The sequence below is a fragment of the Puma concolor genome, chromosome E3, assembly GCF_028749965.1.
Source record: "Puma concolor isolate L17-30 chromosome E3, mPumCon1.1.hap2, whole genome shotgun sequence".
NCBI lineage: Eukaryota > Metazoa > Chordata > Mammalia > Carnivora > Felidae > Puma > Puma concolor.
In genome coordinates this window covers 38447989-38465759 of record NC_141682.1, presented here as the reverse complement: position 1 = coordinate 38465759, position 17771 = coordinate 38447989, and the positions used below count along the sequence as shown (strand labels likewise).

The window sequence follows — 17771 nt, the reverse complement described above, 5'->3', positions numbered from 1 at the left end:
AAGCAGAACACGAAGGAAGAAGTACAAGCAGGGAACACTCCCCTGGCACTTATTATGTTACAGGAATTGTTCTTAGGACACTAAGAACATGATTCTCACAGCACTGCAAGTAATCCGGAGGTAGGTGCTGTAATGATCCCAACTGTCCTGATGAGGAAACAGAGTCACAGAGCTGCTAAATGACTTTGCCCAAGGACACGGAGCTACTTGGTGGGGCAGCTGGGATGTGGACTCAAGGCAGCCTGGACACAGAACCTCATCTTTAACCATTATGTCACACTGCCTTCTGTAAAATGACAAGGCTGTGACAGGCTGTGACATGATAGCATAGAGTTCCTTGCATGGGTACAAAGAGTTTATGTGTTGCTTTTCGTGGTCAGATCTCAAGTTCGGTCATGACTCCAACTGTCAGGTTCGGAGACCCTCATTTCTCCCACTGGGAAAGACACAACAGTTGACATCTGCATAAATTGCCTTTAAGGCTCAAGTTTATGGGTCTCCTTGGAATTTGTGTTGAAACAGAAGCTGTCCACACGGCTGAGAAACAACACTCGACTCCCCACTCGACGGCACTCTGAATTTATTTCTCTGCTTCTACGCCTGGATCCATCCCAGCCTCACCTTCCCTGGCCCTGCTCCGTGCGGAGAAGCTGGGTTGCTTGGCTAGTCTGCGTCTTCAGCTACCTCCTGGTCAAGGTATGACCCAGGCACCCAGGATTTAAGGGAGGAAGGACTAAAGGCATCTGTCTTATCTTCCAGGGGCAGGAGTGGAACCATTTGTCTCAGTGGCCGCTGGGTCGTGCCAGTGCGGACTGCCACAGCTCTCCATTTGCTGGGGGTATTCTGCCAGGACGTAGAGGAAGCCACCCAGGGCTGCGACAGCCATGGCTGTGTTGTGGGAGGAGCAGCCATCTGGGGAGAGAGAGTCCTCTTTGTGAGTACTGTGTGGTGGCCACAGTTCCGTTATGAGTGCTTTTCAGATACTTTCTCAGCCAGCCAGATCCCCTTTGCTGGCTGGCCACCCATCCCCCAGCTGCTATGAGTGCTGGTCACTAATGGCTCCCTTCTCCAGAGAAATTACTTCAGCCAGTTGGAGCCTCCTCACTGGGGACGTCATGCCTCCTTCCAATGGCTCAGTTATACAGGACACAAAAGCCTAGCCCTCCATCTCAGGGGGGTGACTCAGGTCTGATTCCCACTCCAGAGCCTCCTTCCCCTGGGATCTGACCAGGAGCCACATCATTGTCCAGCTCCTTCCCACCTTCCCTTGCTCTCAGGCCCTGCATGAGACCTTCTAGGACAGCCCCCCATGCCTGTTTTGCATATAGGGAAACTGAGGCTCAGGTAGCACAGCCGAGCTCCCCAGCTCTGGCGACTCCACAGCTCATTTCTTGACCCTGACAGCCTCCTGCATTGCTGCCTCAGTCTTGCCCATTCCCAGGTGACCCCGAGCACCTGCCTGAGACAAAAACTCCTTAAATGTTACTTAGTTCTCTGAACTCAAAGTGGGATGCCCACCTTTCACTCCTGAGCAGGAGAAGGAGCCAGGACTTTCCTCTCCCCTCAGAGTCTTGGAGAAGGGACAGACCCCAACCAGGTCCTTTGGCAGGGGAGGGAGAATGCAGGTTTCAAGGAGCCTAATTACCAACTCTAGCAGTCCACATTAACATATGCCAAGTTCCGTGGGGAGTGCTTTGCACAGTGAACTGATACTAACCCCCAACAGCTCTATGAAGGAGGCACTGCTAGGTCCCTATTTTACAGATTAAGAAACTGGGGCTCAGAGAGGTTGAGTGACTGCCACAGTGAGGAAGGAGCAGAAGCAGATTCAAACCCTGACAGCATCATTTCAAACCCTGTACTCTAAATCTCCATGCCAGCTGCCCCCCTGCTCCACAGGTGTGCAGCAGAAGGAAGGAGAAAACAACACTCCCACCTGGGCAGCTTCCTAGACTGCTGTCGATCTGCAGGGGCCCAGGAAGGACCTCGGCCTTCAGAAATTCTGCAGCTTCCTCTCCAGCCCTCAGGACGGTCCTGGGGTTCAGCTGTGTGCCTCTAGGGAGCAGCCAGCTCTCCAGGGTGTGCACAGCATACCCCCTACCACCTGGTCATAGGTAGCCCCAGCCCCCTGTGTCAGGCAGGCCTAGTCTGGGCAGGGGCCTCTGGAATCTCCAGAGAACTTCTCTCCTTTCCCCAGCCCAGCCTTTGGTGACAGCTACAAAACAACCCATTGGAGTTATGCTTCCCTCTCTTGTTTACCTGCAGGCAGATGATGCGGCTGCAGGGGAGCTCATGGGGAGGCATTTAGTTATTGGGATCATTCACCAACATATGCTGGGCATCTACTCTGTGAGCTGGCTGTTCCACCTCCTTCTGCGTCTGTCTTGCAGTTATTTATTTTTTCTGAATAAAAAAATGGGCGTGCCTGAGTGGCTCAGTTGGTTAAACGTCTGACTCTTGGTTTCGGCTCAGGTCATGATCTCACAGTTCTTGAGTTCGAGCCCTGCGTCAGGCTCTGCACTGACAGTGTGGAGCCTGCTTCGGATTCTCTCTCTCCATCTCTCTCTCTGCCCCTCCCCAGCTTGTGCACACACACTGTCTCAAAATAAATAAATATTTTAAAACATGAAATCAAGTTTTCTCTTCCTTCTTTCTCTCTCCCTCCTTCTCTTTTCCCCTCCCTTCCTCCCATATTAAACCTTTTCTTTCTTCCCTTCTCAATACAATTATATCTTTTTTTTTTAAATTTTTTTCAACGTTTTTGTTTATTTTTGGGACAGAGAGAGACAGAGCATGAACGGGGGAGGGGCAGAGAGAGAGGGAGACACAGAATCGGAAACAGGCTCCAGGCTCCGAGCCATCGGCCCAGAGCCTGACGCGGGGCTCGAACTCACGGACCGCGAGATCGTGACCTGGCTGAAGCCGGACGCTTAACCGACTGCGCCACCCAGGCGCCCCAATACAATTACATCTTATTCTCATTTTCTCTACACTGGTGGACTGACCAAATAATTTATTATCTCAATCAGGACACTTTGGGGAGGAAAGGGGGCACTATTTATAATGGCTCCAGGAAGAGATGGAAGCTGGGGACATCTGGACATGTGGTCACCGGGATTATACTGGTCACTTGCCGGCTGGCTCGAGGATTCCCTCCTGTCCTTTCTTGCTTCAAACCACAGTGCACTGACCCTTCCAAACTACATTTCCCAGGATACTTCGCTCATCATCTGGTCAGGGTTGAGCAACAACATCCACAGGCTGAAAGAGTGGAGAAGCCAGGGTATTTCCTCCCCATCTCTGCCTCCTCCATGTCCAGCCCCTGCAGGCTCTGCTAACCCCACTTTGCTCCACAGTCTCTCCAGCTCTGCCTCGAGGGAGGGTAGTGGCTGACTGCAATGATTTATCTCTGGGTTTTCTCACTTTTCTGTGTTCAACTCTTGCAACACCTCTGAGAAGAGTTCCCTATATTAAATTCCCTCCGCCTCAAATTCCTGGTGCAGGTTCTGTTTTCCCAATGTGACCTTGTCTGAGAAGGGTTATCTCTGTGATTTTCAGTAACACACTGAAAATTCCTTCATGCTCCTTTCACTGGAGACAAGACCTCTGGATTTCCACTTCCTACCCTGCCCTCTACCCCCCAGACCTGGCCCTTCAGGGATGCCAGGGGACTTTTCCACTGAGGTCAACCTGTGTGCACTCTTTCCAGGGTGTCCTGGTTTCACGCCCAGAAGGTCCCTGGGTATTTTCATTACCTGTAAATTGTTTTTCTCGCCTCTTCACTCTTCTTAAAATGTGCTGTTGGTGTTGAATGGCTGTCAATAATTCTTCATCTTCAGCAGCTGGGAGAAGGGTGAAATGTGACCTTCTCATGATGGATTTTCACACATTACTCACCAAATCTCCTCCCCCTCGCAACACCTCAAACAACTCAGATCTTCTCCTGAATCTGGAGGTTCTTCCAGGAGGTTCCTTGAGCACCCGTGTGCAGATCCTTACCCACTGTCTAAATTTGTCATCTACTGATGTTTCTCCAGTCATGGTCCCCCAACCACCTACATCAGAATGGCTGGAGGATCTTGTTAAAAATGCATGTTCCACAGGCCTACCTTGTACCTGCTGTTTTAAAAGCAGACTATCTTTATTTCAGAAGCTTTGCCTTGGGGCGGCTGGGTGGCTCAGTCGGTTGAGCTTCTGACTCTTGATTTCGGCTCAGGTCATGACCTTATGGTTGGGTTCATGAGATTGAGCCCTGAATCAGGCTCTGTGCTGATGGTGTGGATCCTGCTTGGTATTCACTCTCCCTCTCTCTCTGCCCCGCCCCCACTCATGTGTGCGTGTTTTCTTTCTTTCTCTCTCTCTCTCAAAAATAAATAAATGAACATTAAAAACCAACCAACCAACCAACCCTTTGCCTCCTTGCAAAACATCCCAGGCTTCTGTATTTATTCGGAACCTCCTCTGTACCATGCACAGGACAGGAGGTTTCCTATGTTTTAAGTCTACTCCTCACAGCTCAGGAAGGAGATTATTATAGTTATTTATTTACAGATGAAGAAATCAAGGCTCAGAGAGGTGAAGGGACTTACTCCCAAGAGGATCAGCTGCCCAGGGTCACACGGCTGGAAAGAGGCTGCATCTCTTGTCTCCCTATCTCTGCTTCTGTGTCACCCTCTCCCAGACATCTCCCCTGACCACTCCTGCCCAAAGAACTGTCTTCCATAGTCTTTTCTTTCTCAGCCTGTTGTCTCCTTCACAGCCCTTATCAGAACTCACCATTATTTCACTTATTGGTTAATTTAGGTAGTTTCTGCCTCTTTTCTTCGGACCCTAGTTTCCCCTGGAGCCTAGAACAGTGTCTGGCACAGAGCAGGTGCTCAGGGAATAATCATTGAAGGAATGGATTTGTTAATGTAGGTCACGGGGCCAACATCTTCCAATAAGACTGTCTCCCCTCCTGCAGAGTTTTGGCTTTTTAAAAGGTCTGACCCCATTTCCGTGTATGTGTGAGTGTTCATGTGTGTGTTTGCACGCACATACATGTTGCAAATCTCTCTCTGAGCCCTTAACACCACCGCATCACCTCTCCTCACTTGGCCTAGAAATCCAGCCCCAACCACCCGCCTGCTCCCAGCCAGGGTACAAGTGCAGCTCACCAGGCCTCCCGAAGCATCCTTCCTCTGGCTTCTGCCAGTTGAGAATGGCCTCCAGCCACCAGAGCTTGTAGAAGTCTGAGAAGCCACTGATTCCACAGAACATGACTGGAAGCAAAGACAGAGGACCTCCTACAGGCCTGTCCCCCAAGCCGACCTGCTTCCACTGCTCAAAGCTGTACAGCGCCACCTGCCTCCTCCCGCCAAGGTGAAGAAGCGCCAGGAAGTGGGTGCTCAATGCAGTGGCTGGAAGAAGGCAGCTCCCAGGCTAGGTCCTGCCTCCCATTTAGACCCTTCATTACAGTCACTCAAGAGTTGGGGTCAGTAGAGGGATCTAGACACCCAAGCTAAGGAGCAGCCACCCAGAGACCCCTTTTCTGCCTCATCTCTGAGGCTTCAACGTCTGTTTGCCCATCAGCTACTCAGTCCAGAGCTCCATCACTGAGTCAGCCTTTGGGGGCAGGAAGCAGTCACATAGTGACAGATAAAATGTGGGATGACAAGTTAAATTTGAGTGTCCAATAAATACAATTACAAATTTTAAAGTATATGTATAGCCCATGAAACGTTTGGGATACACTCATACTAAATACATAAAAATGTATTTAGTTTACCTGAAGTTTGAATTTACCCAGTATTTTTATTTGCTATATCTGGCAGCTCATGTGTGTGTGTGTGTGTGTGTGTGTGTGTGTGCCCTGTGAATCAGGGACACCCAACTGCTTTGTCCCTAGAGTGCAACGCCAGGGCTCACTGTTCTCCATGAAGATGTCCCGGGTTGGGTACGCATATCCGATAGCCTCAGCTCTCTGGTTCAGGTCCATCATGTTGGCACAAAAGAGGTTCATGTAGTGCTGGCTGTGGCGGAACAGCCCCTCCGTGCATCCCTTCTGGGGAGACAAACACCCGGAAATAAGGAAGTCAGTGGCATGGGTGACAGACTGGCACTGTTACAGAAGACTTGCAATTCTGAGATGGTCTGGCAGGTGGTTGCCTTTGGGGAAGCTCTTTCCCCTTTTCCCAGAATTTCTTCCCCATCTACACACCCCACCTGCTGGGGGCTCTGTCACTGGGGGATCAGAAAGAGCTGGGTTTGAATCCAGGCTCTGCCACTCAGGAGCTGTGTGACCTTGGCTGGCTAAGTTAGCCTTTCTGAGCCTCGAGGGTCTACACAGGGAAAGGGCAATGCTGCTGGGAGCCACACCAAAGGCACTCACATGGATGGGTGCTTCCATAGTTAGGAAGGCCCTGACACAAGCCCAACACTGAAGGACACACTATAGCAGTAGCTGCTGTCACATTCAGATTGCAGGCTAACCCAGCTGGCAGCTTCAGGGCTGCTCAAACTGTGAGCCATGGACTGGTCTCAGGGACAGGATAGGAGATGAGAAGAGACTTTAGAAACTTCTGTAGCAATGTGTCAGAGTGTCTTTCTGTCTGTCCAACCTAATAATATAAAATAAGTTAATTTTAAATAATTTTAAATTTTAAATTTTTAAATTTAATTTTAATTTTATTTTAATTTTAAGTAATTTAATAAAAATAATTGGTATTATATTTAAAAAATAATTTTCCTCATAATCTGATTTTTTTTTTGTATTTACAGAAATACTGGACTGTGACAGCCTGCATATAAATAACATTTAAAAAAAAACCTGACAAACAAAAATATTAAGTCCCTTTTCAGCTAAGGATTTCTGGTCATGGAATAACATCTTTTTTTTTTTTTAATTTTTTTTTTTTTAACGTTTATTTATTTTTGAGACAGAGACAGAGCATGAACGGGGGAGGGTCAGAGAGAGAGGGAGACACAGAATCGGAAGCAGGCTCCAGGCTCTGAGCCATCAGCCCAGAGCCCGACGCGGGGCTCGAACTCACGGACCGTGAGATCGTGACCTGAGCCGAAGTCGGACGCTCAACCGACTGAGCCACCCAGGCGCCCCGGAATAACATCTCTCAATAGAGATAATGAGGCTTACTTTTCTATATAAGGAAATATATATGTTTAAAAATTATTATCGTTATTGGGGCGACTGGGTGGCTCAGTTGCTCAAGAGTCTGACTCTTGATTTTGGCTCGAGTCATGTTCTCATGATTTGTGAGATTGAGCTCCGCATCAGGCTCTGCACTGACAGCTTGGGATTCTCTCTCCCTCTCTCTCTGCCCCTCCCTCATGCTTGTTTCTCTCTCTCAACAATAAATAAATAAGCATTTAAGAAATTATTATCATTATTTAGCAAAGTTTGAGCTCCTGGGCTTGGAAGAGCATGGCAGGCTGCAGAGGTGGGGGTGGGGCTGGCTTGTCTTGGTTTTGTTTTCTGGAAGCTGCTATGGACCAAATATTCTAAATCCTTTTCAATTTGTTATTGTTTACTAAATTCTTTCTGCTGCTTCTCTTTTATTCTTTCTCTCTCTCTTTTTTTTTTTTTGGATGCCTATGATCCAATTCAGCATGCAAAGCTATCTAACAGAATCCCTTTACTAAATCGTTTACAGAATCGTTTACTAAATTCTTTCTGCTGCTTCTCTTTTATTCTTTCTCTTTTTTTTCTGGATGCCTATGATCCAGTTCAGCATGCAAAGCTATCTGTCCAACAGAATCCCTTCCCCGCCTCCAGTTTGGTTCAATGTTATAGTGGGCAGATGGTAAGCTACTCTTTTTTTCTTTTTTTAAATATTTATTTATTTTGGGAGTGAGAGAGAGAGTGAGAGCATGAGCGGGGAATGGGCAGAGAGAGAGGGAGACAGAGAATCCCAAGCAGGCTCCATGCTGTCAACGCAGAGCCTGATGTAGGGCTCGAATTCCAATGCCCAAAGCACAAGTCCAAAAACCTGCTTATTTTCCTGGTAGGTACCATATAAAACCATGCTGCCAAAGGCCCTCTTTACCTTTCTTCTTTTAAAAACATTTTTTAAAGTTTGTTTATTTAGTTTGAGAGAGAGAGAGAGAATGAGAGAGAGAGAGAGAAAACACAAGTGCGGGAGGGTCAGAGAGAAGGAGAGATAATCCCAAGCAGGACCTGCAGCGTCAATGCAGAGCCCGATGCAGGGATTGAACTCACGAACTTCATGAACGGTGAGATCATGACCCAAGCCGAGATCAAGAGTCAGACACCTAACCGACTGCGCACCCAGGTCCCCCAGCCCCTCTTTACCTTTTTTTCCCCCTCTGAGTGTGTGGCTAGCCCACATGGGCACTCACCAATCTGGCTGAGAGGAAAAAGAGCAGCTGGTGAGACAGGCAATAGCCTGAGCAGCCGGGCTTGGTCATGAGGGTCCTGCAGAAGTCTGAGAGCCTGCAGGGCTGGCCACCGTCGGTCCTGGGGGAAAAGTGGTTCAGGCCCTAGAGAAAGGGTGTCCTAAAGGAAGCCTGGGGACATGGAGACTTCCCTGGTCCCTATTCCCCCACTAGCTATTAGAACTCCGGTAGTTTCCAGGCACCCAGCTGTGCACAAGGGGTTGCTGGATAAAGCATAGGTGTACTGTGACTTGATTTGCTAAATCAGTATCCCAGCACAGGGGAGGTGACACCGGAGTTACCCTGGGTTGGAGGAGCTCCAGGAGGCTGCAACTTCCTATTGCACCTTGGAACCCCCAAGTACAACCTTTCCACCCTGCCCTAAACAGCAGATCCCTGAACCTCAGGCTGATTCAGGGCTTGCTCCAAGCTCACGAGCCCATTGCACAGCCAGATAAAATGGTAAGTTAACTGGGATCCAGTCCTGCTTTCGGAGACCTACAGCCCAGTGAGAGGGGCAGAACCATAAGACAAATGTAAATTGCACCTATGGCTACCAGTGGTGCTAAGAGAGCCAGCCCACCACGGGAGGTCAGCTTGTACAGTGAGGTCAGGGAAGGTTCTGGAGGAAGGATGCTGGGGGTGGCCCTAAAGTATGAGCAGAGTTACTTAGGCATGGGGGAGGGGTGGGGCAGGGTGGGAGAGGCCCACAGAGGCCAGATGGGCACAGGCGCGGGTTTAGAAGTGGGACAGAGTAGGCACTGTCTGTCTGACAGTGAGAGTCTGACACGAGCCCCAGGGGCTGTACTAGAGAAACATGGAGACCTGGAAGGGCAGTAGGACTTGGGGCTTTGTTCTGAGAACAATAGGAAGCATCACACAGCAGGCAGGAGGTTCAAATGTGGTTTTTGAAAGGATTGCTCTGATATGGGAGACGGGTTGGGTGTGGAGTGGGGTGAGGTGCATGTTTGGACCAGGTGTGAAGTATTGAGTGGACAGTGGGGGCCAGCTCAGGTGCCATGGGGGGTGGGAGAGGTTGGTGTCTGGGGTGGGGGGTGGCTGTACCTGGTTTCACACAGACCCTTGGGGACTGGGAGAGTGCGTGGAATGAGAGGACAAGCAAAGAGCAAGTACTTTTGGGTTTTTTGGAAGCAGGGCAAGTACAGGAGGCCCACCCTGTTCCCAGCAGCTGCACCAGACACGAGTCACTGCTTTCCTCTGAGAAGGAGTCCTGAGTCTCAAAAGTGGGGTAGACCATGGAGGCATCTGTGCAGGTCCAGGCACGCGGAAGCTTCCAAAACCCAGGCTGGATGGTTGATTGGAACTCTGGCAGAGAGGTGGGGGTGGGGGAAAACACCTAGAGGCAGTGGGCCATCCCCTACCTTGCTGCCCCCAGGTTCCTGTAACTCCAAGCCAAGCAACTAGGTGTCCCACCCCCGTTACCCCTGACCACACACAAGTGCCTGCTTAGGGCTTTGAACCTTGTCTGCTGGTTGCACATTGTGTTTGAAACACTCAGGAAACGCTTTTTTTTTTAATCTATAGGAATAGTGTTGGGACAGGCTTTGACCAAATCTACTGCATCCCCTGGAAGTTTGAGACACATGAAAAGGGTTAGTTGACTCCTTTGGTTTGGTTAGAAAGTGGAGCTCTTACAAAAAGATGCCCAGCTTAGGGCTTCTTGAGGATGACACAGGTTAGGATAGTCCCAAGGGCCAGGCCTGGGAGAGGGTGGGGAACCTGGATGTTGGAGGTAGAGAGGGCTGGGTATGGTCACATGCAACAGGACTTTGAGAAGGAAGGGAGGACTGGCCAATTACCCCCCCCCACTCACTCCCACCTCTGACTGGGAGCTGGGAGCCTGGGAGGCAGGACTGGACAAGTATGAGGGGCTGCCCCCCTCCACCACCCCCAGCAATTATTCACTCCAGGTTTATAGGGTGGGTCAGAGACTCTTAGCATTATAAGGCACAAGAGAGATACTAGCGAGAGGCTAATATTTGCAGCACAAAGGGCTGAATTACCTTTTAGGTATCCCACTCTCTGGGACAGACCAGACCCTCCCCTCCGGTCTAGGATGAAGGCTCCCAAGCCTGGGGGGAGCTAAACAAATGAGGGGGGACATGTTCCCTACTCTCAGCCCTCACTGCGCCACTCCCTGTGTGGGTGGGAGAGGTCATCTCAACCCAGTCAAGGATGCCCAAACATTCCTCAGGGTCAGCCTGCGGTGTGCTTCGCCCACAGGACCCAATTGGTTACAGGTTGTCCCAGACCATCCCTTACACTGGGAGGAGCACCCCCAGCTGCTGTGTTCTTGAAGAAATGAGATCCCCACCCCCCACCCCTGCTATTACCTCTTAGGTACTTAGGGTCGCTCAGCTCGAGGTGGAAAATGGATCTGTGAAGGAGAGGTGCTAGTTTTTCCACCAGCTTCCCCACACTCAGGCTCAGCGGCTGCAGCTGGGGGTCCCGAGCCCATTTTTCCCGAACACCTTTTAGCTGCACTGGAAAGGAAAAGAGATCATTCATTCCATCATTTGGCAAATCATTTGGACAGGAAAAATTATCCTAAGCTATAATGCTTACTGAGCCTCTCTGCCTCCTCCAGCTCCTGAGGAGAAGGAATTCACTGAGCTTATTGGAAATTAGACCTTGTGGGTCTCAGCTGGGTGATGGTGGTGGGGGCACTAGAGTGCTGGAAATTGGCAGCCAAGAGCTTGATTTCTGGAGGTGAGCCTTCATTCAGATCCTGACTCTGATACTTTCTTGTTGGGTGACCAGAGAAAGATATTTAATTTCTCTCCAGTTTACATTCTTCATCTATAAAATGGGGGTAATGATGGCCCTTACTTCTTGGGAGTGGGGAGTTGTAAGGATTAAATGAACTAATGCATAGAGAGGACTTACCATTGTCCATAGTACAGAGTAAGCACTCAATAAAGTTTAGATATAAGTATCAATTAATCATTTAAGGCTTGCTGTCCAGGAGAAAAAAAAATGAGGGAGGGATTCAGATGCAGTGTGGAGAGCTGCTGTATACAGTTGAATAGGTTGTACATTGCACAAGAACTGCACACGATCCTATCATGGGTTTGTGTATGTATTAAGCCAAATTTCCAGCAGATGGCAGGCAAATGACTTGAGGAAGGAGACATCTTTTTTTAATTTTCACAAAGGTGCCTTATGGATTACTAGTGGCCCTACAGGGGTCGGAGAAAATGGTGGTGGGGGGAAGGTAAGAGGTGGTCAAGAGAGGAGATGGGAGGGAGAGCCTCAGCACAGGGCTGAGAGGGTAAGAGGTGGCCTGAATTGTTCTCTGCTCCAGGAAGAGAGCTTTGATGGGGAGGTTGGGCGAGGTTTAGGAGGGTGCTAAGCAAACCTTTCGGGGTGATGGGCTCTGTGGCACTCTTCTCCAGGCTTGGCTCTTTCCCTGCCCTTGAACCTAGGCCATCTGCTCCTGAAGCCTTGTTCCAGATTGCTTGGCTCTACAGCAGAAGGAGGGTACTGTACTGGCACCCAGAAGGGGTAGCCAAGTCATCAATGAGATGAACCCAACCTGGCCTTATGGTGGTGCTGGGTCCTGAGTCGTGTTTCTATCTCTCCTATTCCTCCCTGCCTGTGTGGCTGCTGCTGCCATCTTCTGGATCACCCTCTTGGCGGGTGGAGGTAGTTGGAGGGACCCTTTTCTCTTTGAAGGTCAATGTCCACCTGTCTACCTCGGAGAAGAAGGATTCAGAAAACCAATGGATATCCCATTACTATTGGGCCCCCCAGAATGTGAAATCCTTCTCCCTCTCCCAGGAGGCTGAGAACGAAGGTAGGACCCTCACAGTGAGTTCTGTGGCAGCCAGTGGTTTTCATGCCCTTTCAAGCCCTTCCTGCATTGTATGGGCTGACCCTTGAAACCAATAAGAAATTGGGGAAATGGTGTGTGACCTCCAAGGCTTGGTTGTAAAGACATTGAGGCTTCTGTCTTGCTCTCTGTGAGGCCCCTTGTTCTCAGGGAAGCCGGCTGCCATGTTGTGAGGGCACCCAAGCAGCCCTATGGGAAGGTCCACGTGGTGAGGAACTGAGACCTCCAGCCACCTGCCAGCACTAACTTGCCAAGCCTGGGAGTGAACAGGGGTGGTTCCTCCTGTCCCACTCAAGCCTTCAGATGATCACAGCCTTGGCTGACATCTTGACTCCAACTTCATGTGAGACCTGAGCCAGAACCACCCAAACTGTTTGCAGATTCCTGACAGAAATGGTGACACGGTAACTGTTATGTTGTTTTATGCAGTTAAGTTCGGGGATAATTTGTTAGGCATCAGTAGGTTACTGTAAAAGGAAAGGGCAAAGTTGTGGAGAGGAGAGAAAGGAGGAGGGGGTGGCCCTGGTCTGAGGCTGTTGTGTGGTGTTGGTGCGGGCCATCACCTCCCTCCTTCCCAGCCACCTCTACCCTGTAATTGTTCAGAGAATGGGAGCTCAGTCAGAGCAGGGTTCTAAGCCTGCCTCCTACACTTATTCAGTATGTGACCTTACTTGCTATGTGAACTTGGACATTCTCTCTCTCTCTCTTTTGAGAGAGAGCAAGTGAGCATGGGAGAGGGGGAGAGAGAGAGAGAGAGAGAGAGAGAGAGAGAGAGAAAGTGAGAGAGAGAGAGAGAGAGAGAGAGAGAGAGAGAGAGAGAGAGAATCCTAAGCAGGCACCATGGCCAGTGCAGAGCCCAACGTGGGGCTTGATCCATGACCCTGACATCATGCCCTGAGCCAAAATCAAGAGTTAGATGCTCAACCAACTGAGCCACCCAAGGACCCCTTCTCTAAAGTCTGTCCCCTCATTGGTAAAAAGAGGATAATCATAATGAACTTACTTCAAGGGTTATGTGGGGTCAGTGAATTACCCCATGCAAACATTTACATTATGCCAGGGCTTGGGGGGTACTTAGTGAACCTTATCTTTTATTATCTCACGGACCCCAGAAAGCACTCCATCAAGGGAATCACCTGCCCCTCCCTTCTCTCTTCATAAGGAACTGACAGACCCATGGGACTATTATTGACAAAGGTCTGTTGCCTTGTTTCAGGAATGTTTATTCAACCACTGCTCAGAGGGAGCCCAGTGCTGTGTTTCACCAACAGGGTGGTCAGGAAAGTCAGTGGGTGCCCACCCTGCCCTCAAGGGCTGTTAGAGCAGTTAGATTTGAATACTAGACCCCCTGCTTATCAGCTGTGAGGAATAAGGAGTCTACTGAACCTCTCTGTGCCTCAGAGTCCCCACGTGCTGAAAGAACAAAACAAAGCACTGCCAGCTCTGGGCGTTTGGGGATTACAGCGGGTACCCAGGTAACATCCAAGGCATGTTTGCCGGGCCACATGCTATGGCTTTGTGGGTTCCTTCCTTTATTAAAAAAATAGATTGGCGGCACCTGAGTGCTCAATCGATTGAATGTCGGACTTCAGCTCACGTCATGGTCTTGTGGTTCGTGAGTTCAAGCCCCACATTGGGCTCTCTGCTGTCAGTGCAGAGCCTGGAGCCCACTTCGGATCCTCTGTCCCCTTCGCTCTCTGCCCCACCCCTCCTCATGCTCTCTAAAAAATAAACATTAAAAAAGATTAAAAAAATAGATTAAATGTTATCTCTTACGGGGCACCTGGCTGACTCAGTCGGTTAAGTGCCCAACTTTGTCTCGGGTCATGATCTCATTGTTCATGAGTTCAAGCTCTGCATCAGGCTCTGTGCTGACAGCTCAGAGCCTGGAGCCTGCTTCAGATTCTGTGTCTCCCATTCTCTCTGCCCCTCCCCTACTCGCACTCTGTCTCTGTCTCTGTCTCTCTCTCTCAAAAATAAATAAAACATTAAAAAAAAAGGTTATGTCTTGCAACTGCATTAGTATAAAGACAGATATGTTTATGTTATATATTACAGCATTCTTTTTGACCTAAAAGTTCATTTTTATTCCTTCTGACTAAAAGAGAAACGAAAACATTTTCCTGGATCCCTGAAAGTATTCTGTGCCTAATGCGGTAGCCAGCTCTGTGGTTTATTACTATAATTCATTTCTAGAGGTGTTACAGGGTGTGCCTGGGATTAAATGGAGACCCTGGTCCTAGCCTGAGAGGATCTTGGATCTTAGGGGTCTCCAGGATGCCACATGGGGGGTCAAGGGTGTGGGGAGGACACTGGGGCGCCAGGCATGGAAGCAGACCTGTCTGGGAGCCCCTCCTTCCACTGGGACCTGGAGGCTGGGTGGGTGGTGGGTGGCAAGTTGCACTGGCCACCCAGAGGAGGGTGGTGTGAAAGGGGGGCCAGCCAGAGCCCCAGGCTGATTCCAAGTCAGCTCTGTCACTTAGGTCAAGGTGGCCTTCTTAGAGGGGCTTCCTGCAACTCGAAGTGAGTGTGGAGTGGCTCCTTGCTTGCATTGGCCTGTCACCAGCTCCCTCCACAAGGATCTTACATCCCTGAAAGCTGAACAAACACTTGGCATTTTTGGGGAGGCTTCAGATGGCTTTGGCTAGAAGTAGGGGGAGTGGAGTTGGAACCTGATCTTGAGAGTTCCTGGCTTTGTTCACAGGCACCCTCCCATACATGCCTCTTGAAAGGGCACCCTCCCTCTGCCCACCTGGTTCATGGTGTATCAGGAGAGGGGTTGTCACATGAATCATTTCCTCCTGGGAAAACAATAAGTTCCCAATCTTTTCTCATGTGGCCTCTGAATCCTTCTTGCTTCCAAAATAATTGAGTAGAGCAGGGCCCCAAGACACCTAAAAGGAGCAAGCTGCCCAGCCCTTCTTTCCTTATAGTTAGAGCAGGATACTTCAGTGGCCAGGAAGTGGTCAGGTCCCAGAGGTACAGAGCAGAGAGGTGACAGGCTGGTATTCCAGGGGTCAGTCTAGGATAACAAGAGTGCACCTACCTTCCAGCACCCGGAACCCCACCACGCCATCCAGGTTGATTTCAGGCAGCCTCTTCTCCAGGAAGGAAATGGCTCTCTCCAGCGCGGAGAGGATGAGGCCTGTGATGGTGGCTTTGCCTTCTGGGGTTTCCGGCGGTGCCAGCGAGGAGGGTCGCAGCGGTGGTGACGCTGACAGCAGCAAGAGCAGGAGCAGGAGCCCTGGGCTGGACATGGCTGGCCCTCTGCCTGAGTCTGGTGCAGTGCTTCAGCCGTGGGGTGGCCCGCCCCCACGTACCCTCCTCCAGCCCCTTCCTCCTTGCCCCTCCCCTGCAACGCTGCAGACGAGTGGCAGGCCCGGCTGACCCAGCAGGCTGGGCTGGCCTGGCAGAGGTGTCTGGGAGGGGCAGCTGCAGGGGTCTGATTGCCAGGGGGTGGGGGATGGGGCAGTGGGGAGCAGGCCAGCCCTGGAATGGAGCCAGCTAGAGCTGTAACTTCCCACCCTTTCCTTCTCAGTCCTGATTCCCCAGGCTTGTGGTCTACATTTTGGATCCCCCAATTGAACTTACACTCTAGATATCAAAAAGCACTGAAACGCAAAGGATTTTTTTTTTTTTAGTGTTTATTTTATTTGTGAGAGTGAGAGACAGCGTGGGGGGGGGGGGAAGGGGCAGAGAGAGGGAGGGAGACAGAATCTGAAGCAGGCTCCAGGCTCCGAGCTGTCAGCAGTCAGCACAGAGCCTGACACGGGGCTCAAACGCACAAATACGGAGATCATGACCTGAGCTGAAGTTGGATGCTTAACCGACTCAGCCACCCAGGTACCCCACTTTTTTTCTTTTTTAAAATAAGTTTGGAATAAGCTTGTTTGACTGCACATCTGCCCAGAAGAGACAGAAGCCTCCCTAGGGCAGTGCCTGCCTGCCTGGCCACTAGAAACAGAATATGAGCTGCAAAGACAGAGCACATGGGTACTGAAAAAATTTCCTAGATGATCACATTTAAAGAAAAATAGAGGGGGTGCCTGGGTGGTTCAGTCGGTAAAGCATCAGACTTCAGCTCACATCATGATCTCCTGGTTTGTGAGTTCAAGCTCTGTGCTTTGTGAGTGTCAGGCTCTGTGCTGACTGCTGACAGCTTGGAGCCTGGAGCCTGCTTCAGATTCTGTCTCCCTCCCTCTCTCTCTGCCCCTCCCATGCTCATGCTCTGTCTATCTCTGTCTGTCAATAATAAATAAACGTTAAAAAATTAAAAAAAAAAGAGAGAATGTGTACCTGGGTGGCTCAGCCAGCTGAGTGTCAGACTCTTGGTTTTGGCTCAGGTCATGGTTCATGAGTTTGAGCCCCACGTCAGGCTCTGCATTGACAGCGTGGAGCCTGCTTGGGATTCTCTGTCTCCCTCTCTCTCTCTGCCCCGCCCTCATGTTCTCTCTCTCAAGATTAATAAATAAACTTAAAAAAAAAAAAAGGTAAAGAAAAGCAGGTGAAATGAATTTTAATGATCTATTTAATTTGAGCCAATGGATCCAAAACATGATTTCAACTTATAATCAATATAAACATGATCAACCTTGTAACATTTTTAAAAATATCAGTTTTCTCAAATTAAGTCTTTGAAATCTGGCATTTTACACTCGAGGCACATTTCAACTCAGGCTAGCTTCATTTCAAGAGCCAAGCAATCACATGTGGCTTCTGTATTGGACAGTGAAGACCCTCAGCCCTTATTAGCTCATTCAGTGTGAAAGCACATCTGTTTTCCTGTGGGAATTTTAATGTTCATTTACTAGGTGCTATCCTGAACCTTGCTGGATGGTTACGTGATGTGCACCGTAATAATGTTAAAGTCCAAAAAATTCTGAAGTTAGAAACATATCTGGCCCCAAGGGCTGCAGTTAACAGATTACAGATCTGTAAAAATAATAAAAATACCATCACCAAAATGTGCATCTTGATGGTCTCCGTGGGCATGCTGTAGGCCAACCACTTAATTTCATTCTTGTCCTTCCTTCCCCCACCCCCGCCAGCCTTTTTATACATTTTTTCCTGAACATTTAAAAACGACAGCTTTATTGAGATATAATTCACATACCATAAAATTCGCCCTTTTAAAGTGTACAATTCAGCAGTGTCTTTTAAAGTATATTCACAAGGTTGCTCAACCACTGTCTGATTCTGTCTGATTCTGAAATATTTTCCTTCCGCCCCCTCCCCCAAAGAAACCTGTAACCATTAGTGGTCACTCCCCATTGCCCACCACCCCCGCCCCAGCCTCCTCAACTCTCCAGCCCCTGGCAACCACTAATCTACTTTCCATTTCTGTGGATTTGCTTATTCTGGACATTTCATAGAAATGGGGAGTTATTCAATATATGATGTTTTGTGTCTGACTGCCTTCATTCAGCATAACGTTTTCAAGGTTCATCTATGTGGTGGCATGAATCAGGACATCATTCCTTTTTATGGCTGAATAACATTCCCTTCCGTGTCTAGATCATATTATGTC

The 17771-nt window shown here is 49.4% G+C and overlaps 1 protein-coding gene across 1 annotated transcript; it reads right to left on the bottom strand.

Moving 5' to 3' along the window:
• Nucleotides 1-563: 563 nt before the first annotated feature.
• On the bottom strand, nt 564-15609 carry CE3H16orf89 (chromosome E3 C16orf89 homolog). Its single transcript, XM_086691405.1, is given in 9 exon segments — nt 564-841; nt 844-912; nt 3756-3842; nt 5157-5261; nt 5908-6043; nt 8356-8473; nt 9567-9717; nt 10746-10895; nt 15291-15609. Coding segments are annotated over 9 exon segments (1086 nt in total). The 5' UTR covers nt 15502-15609; the 3' UTR covers nt 564-782.
• Nucleotides 15610-17771: the final 2162 nt, after the last annotated feature.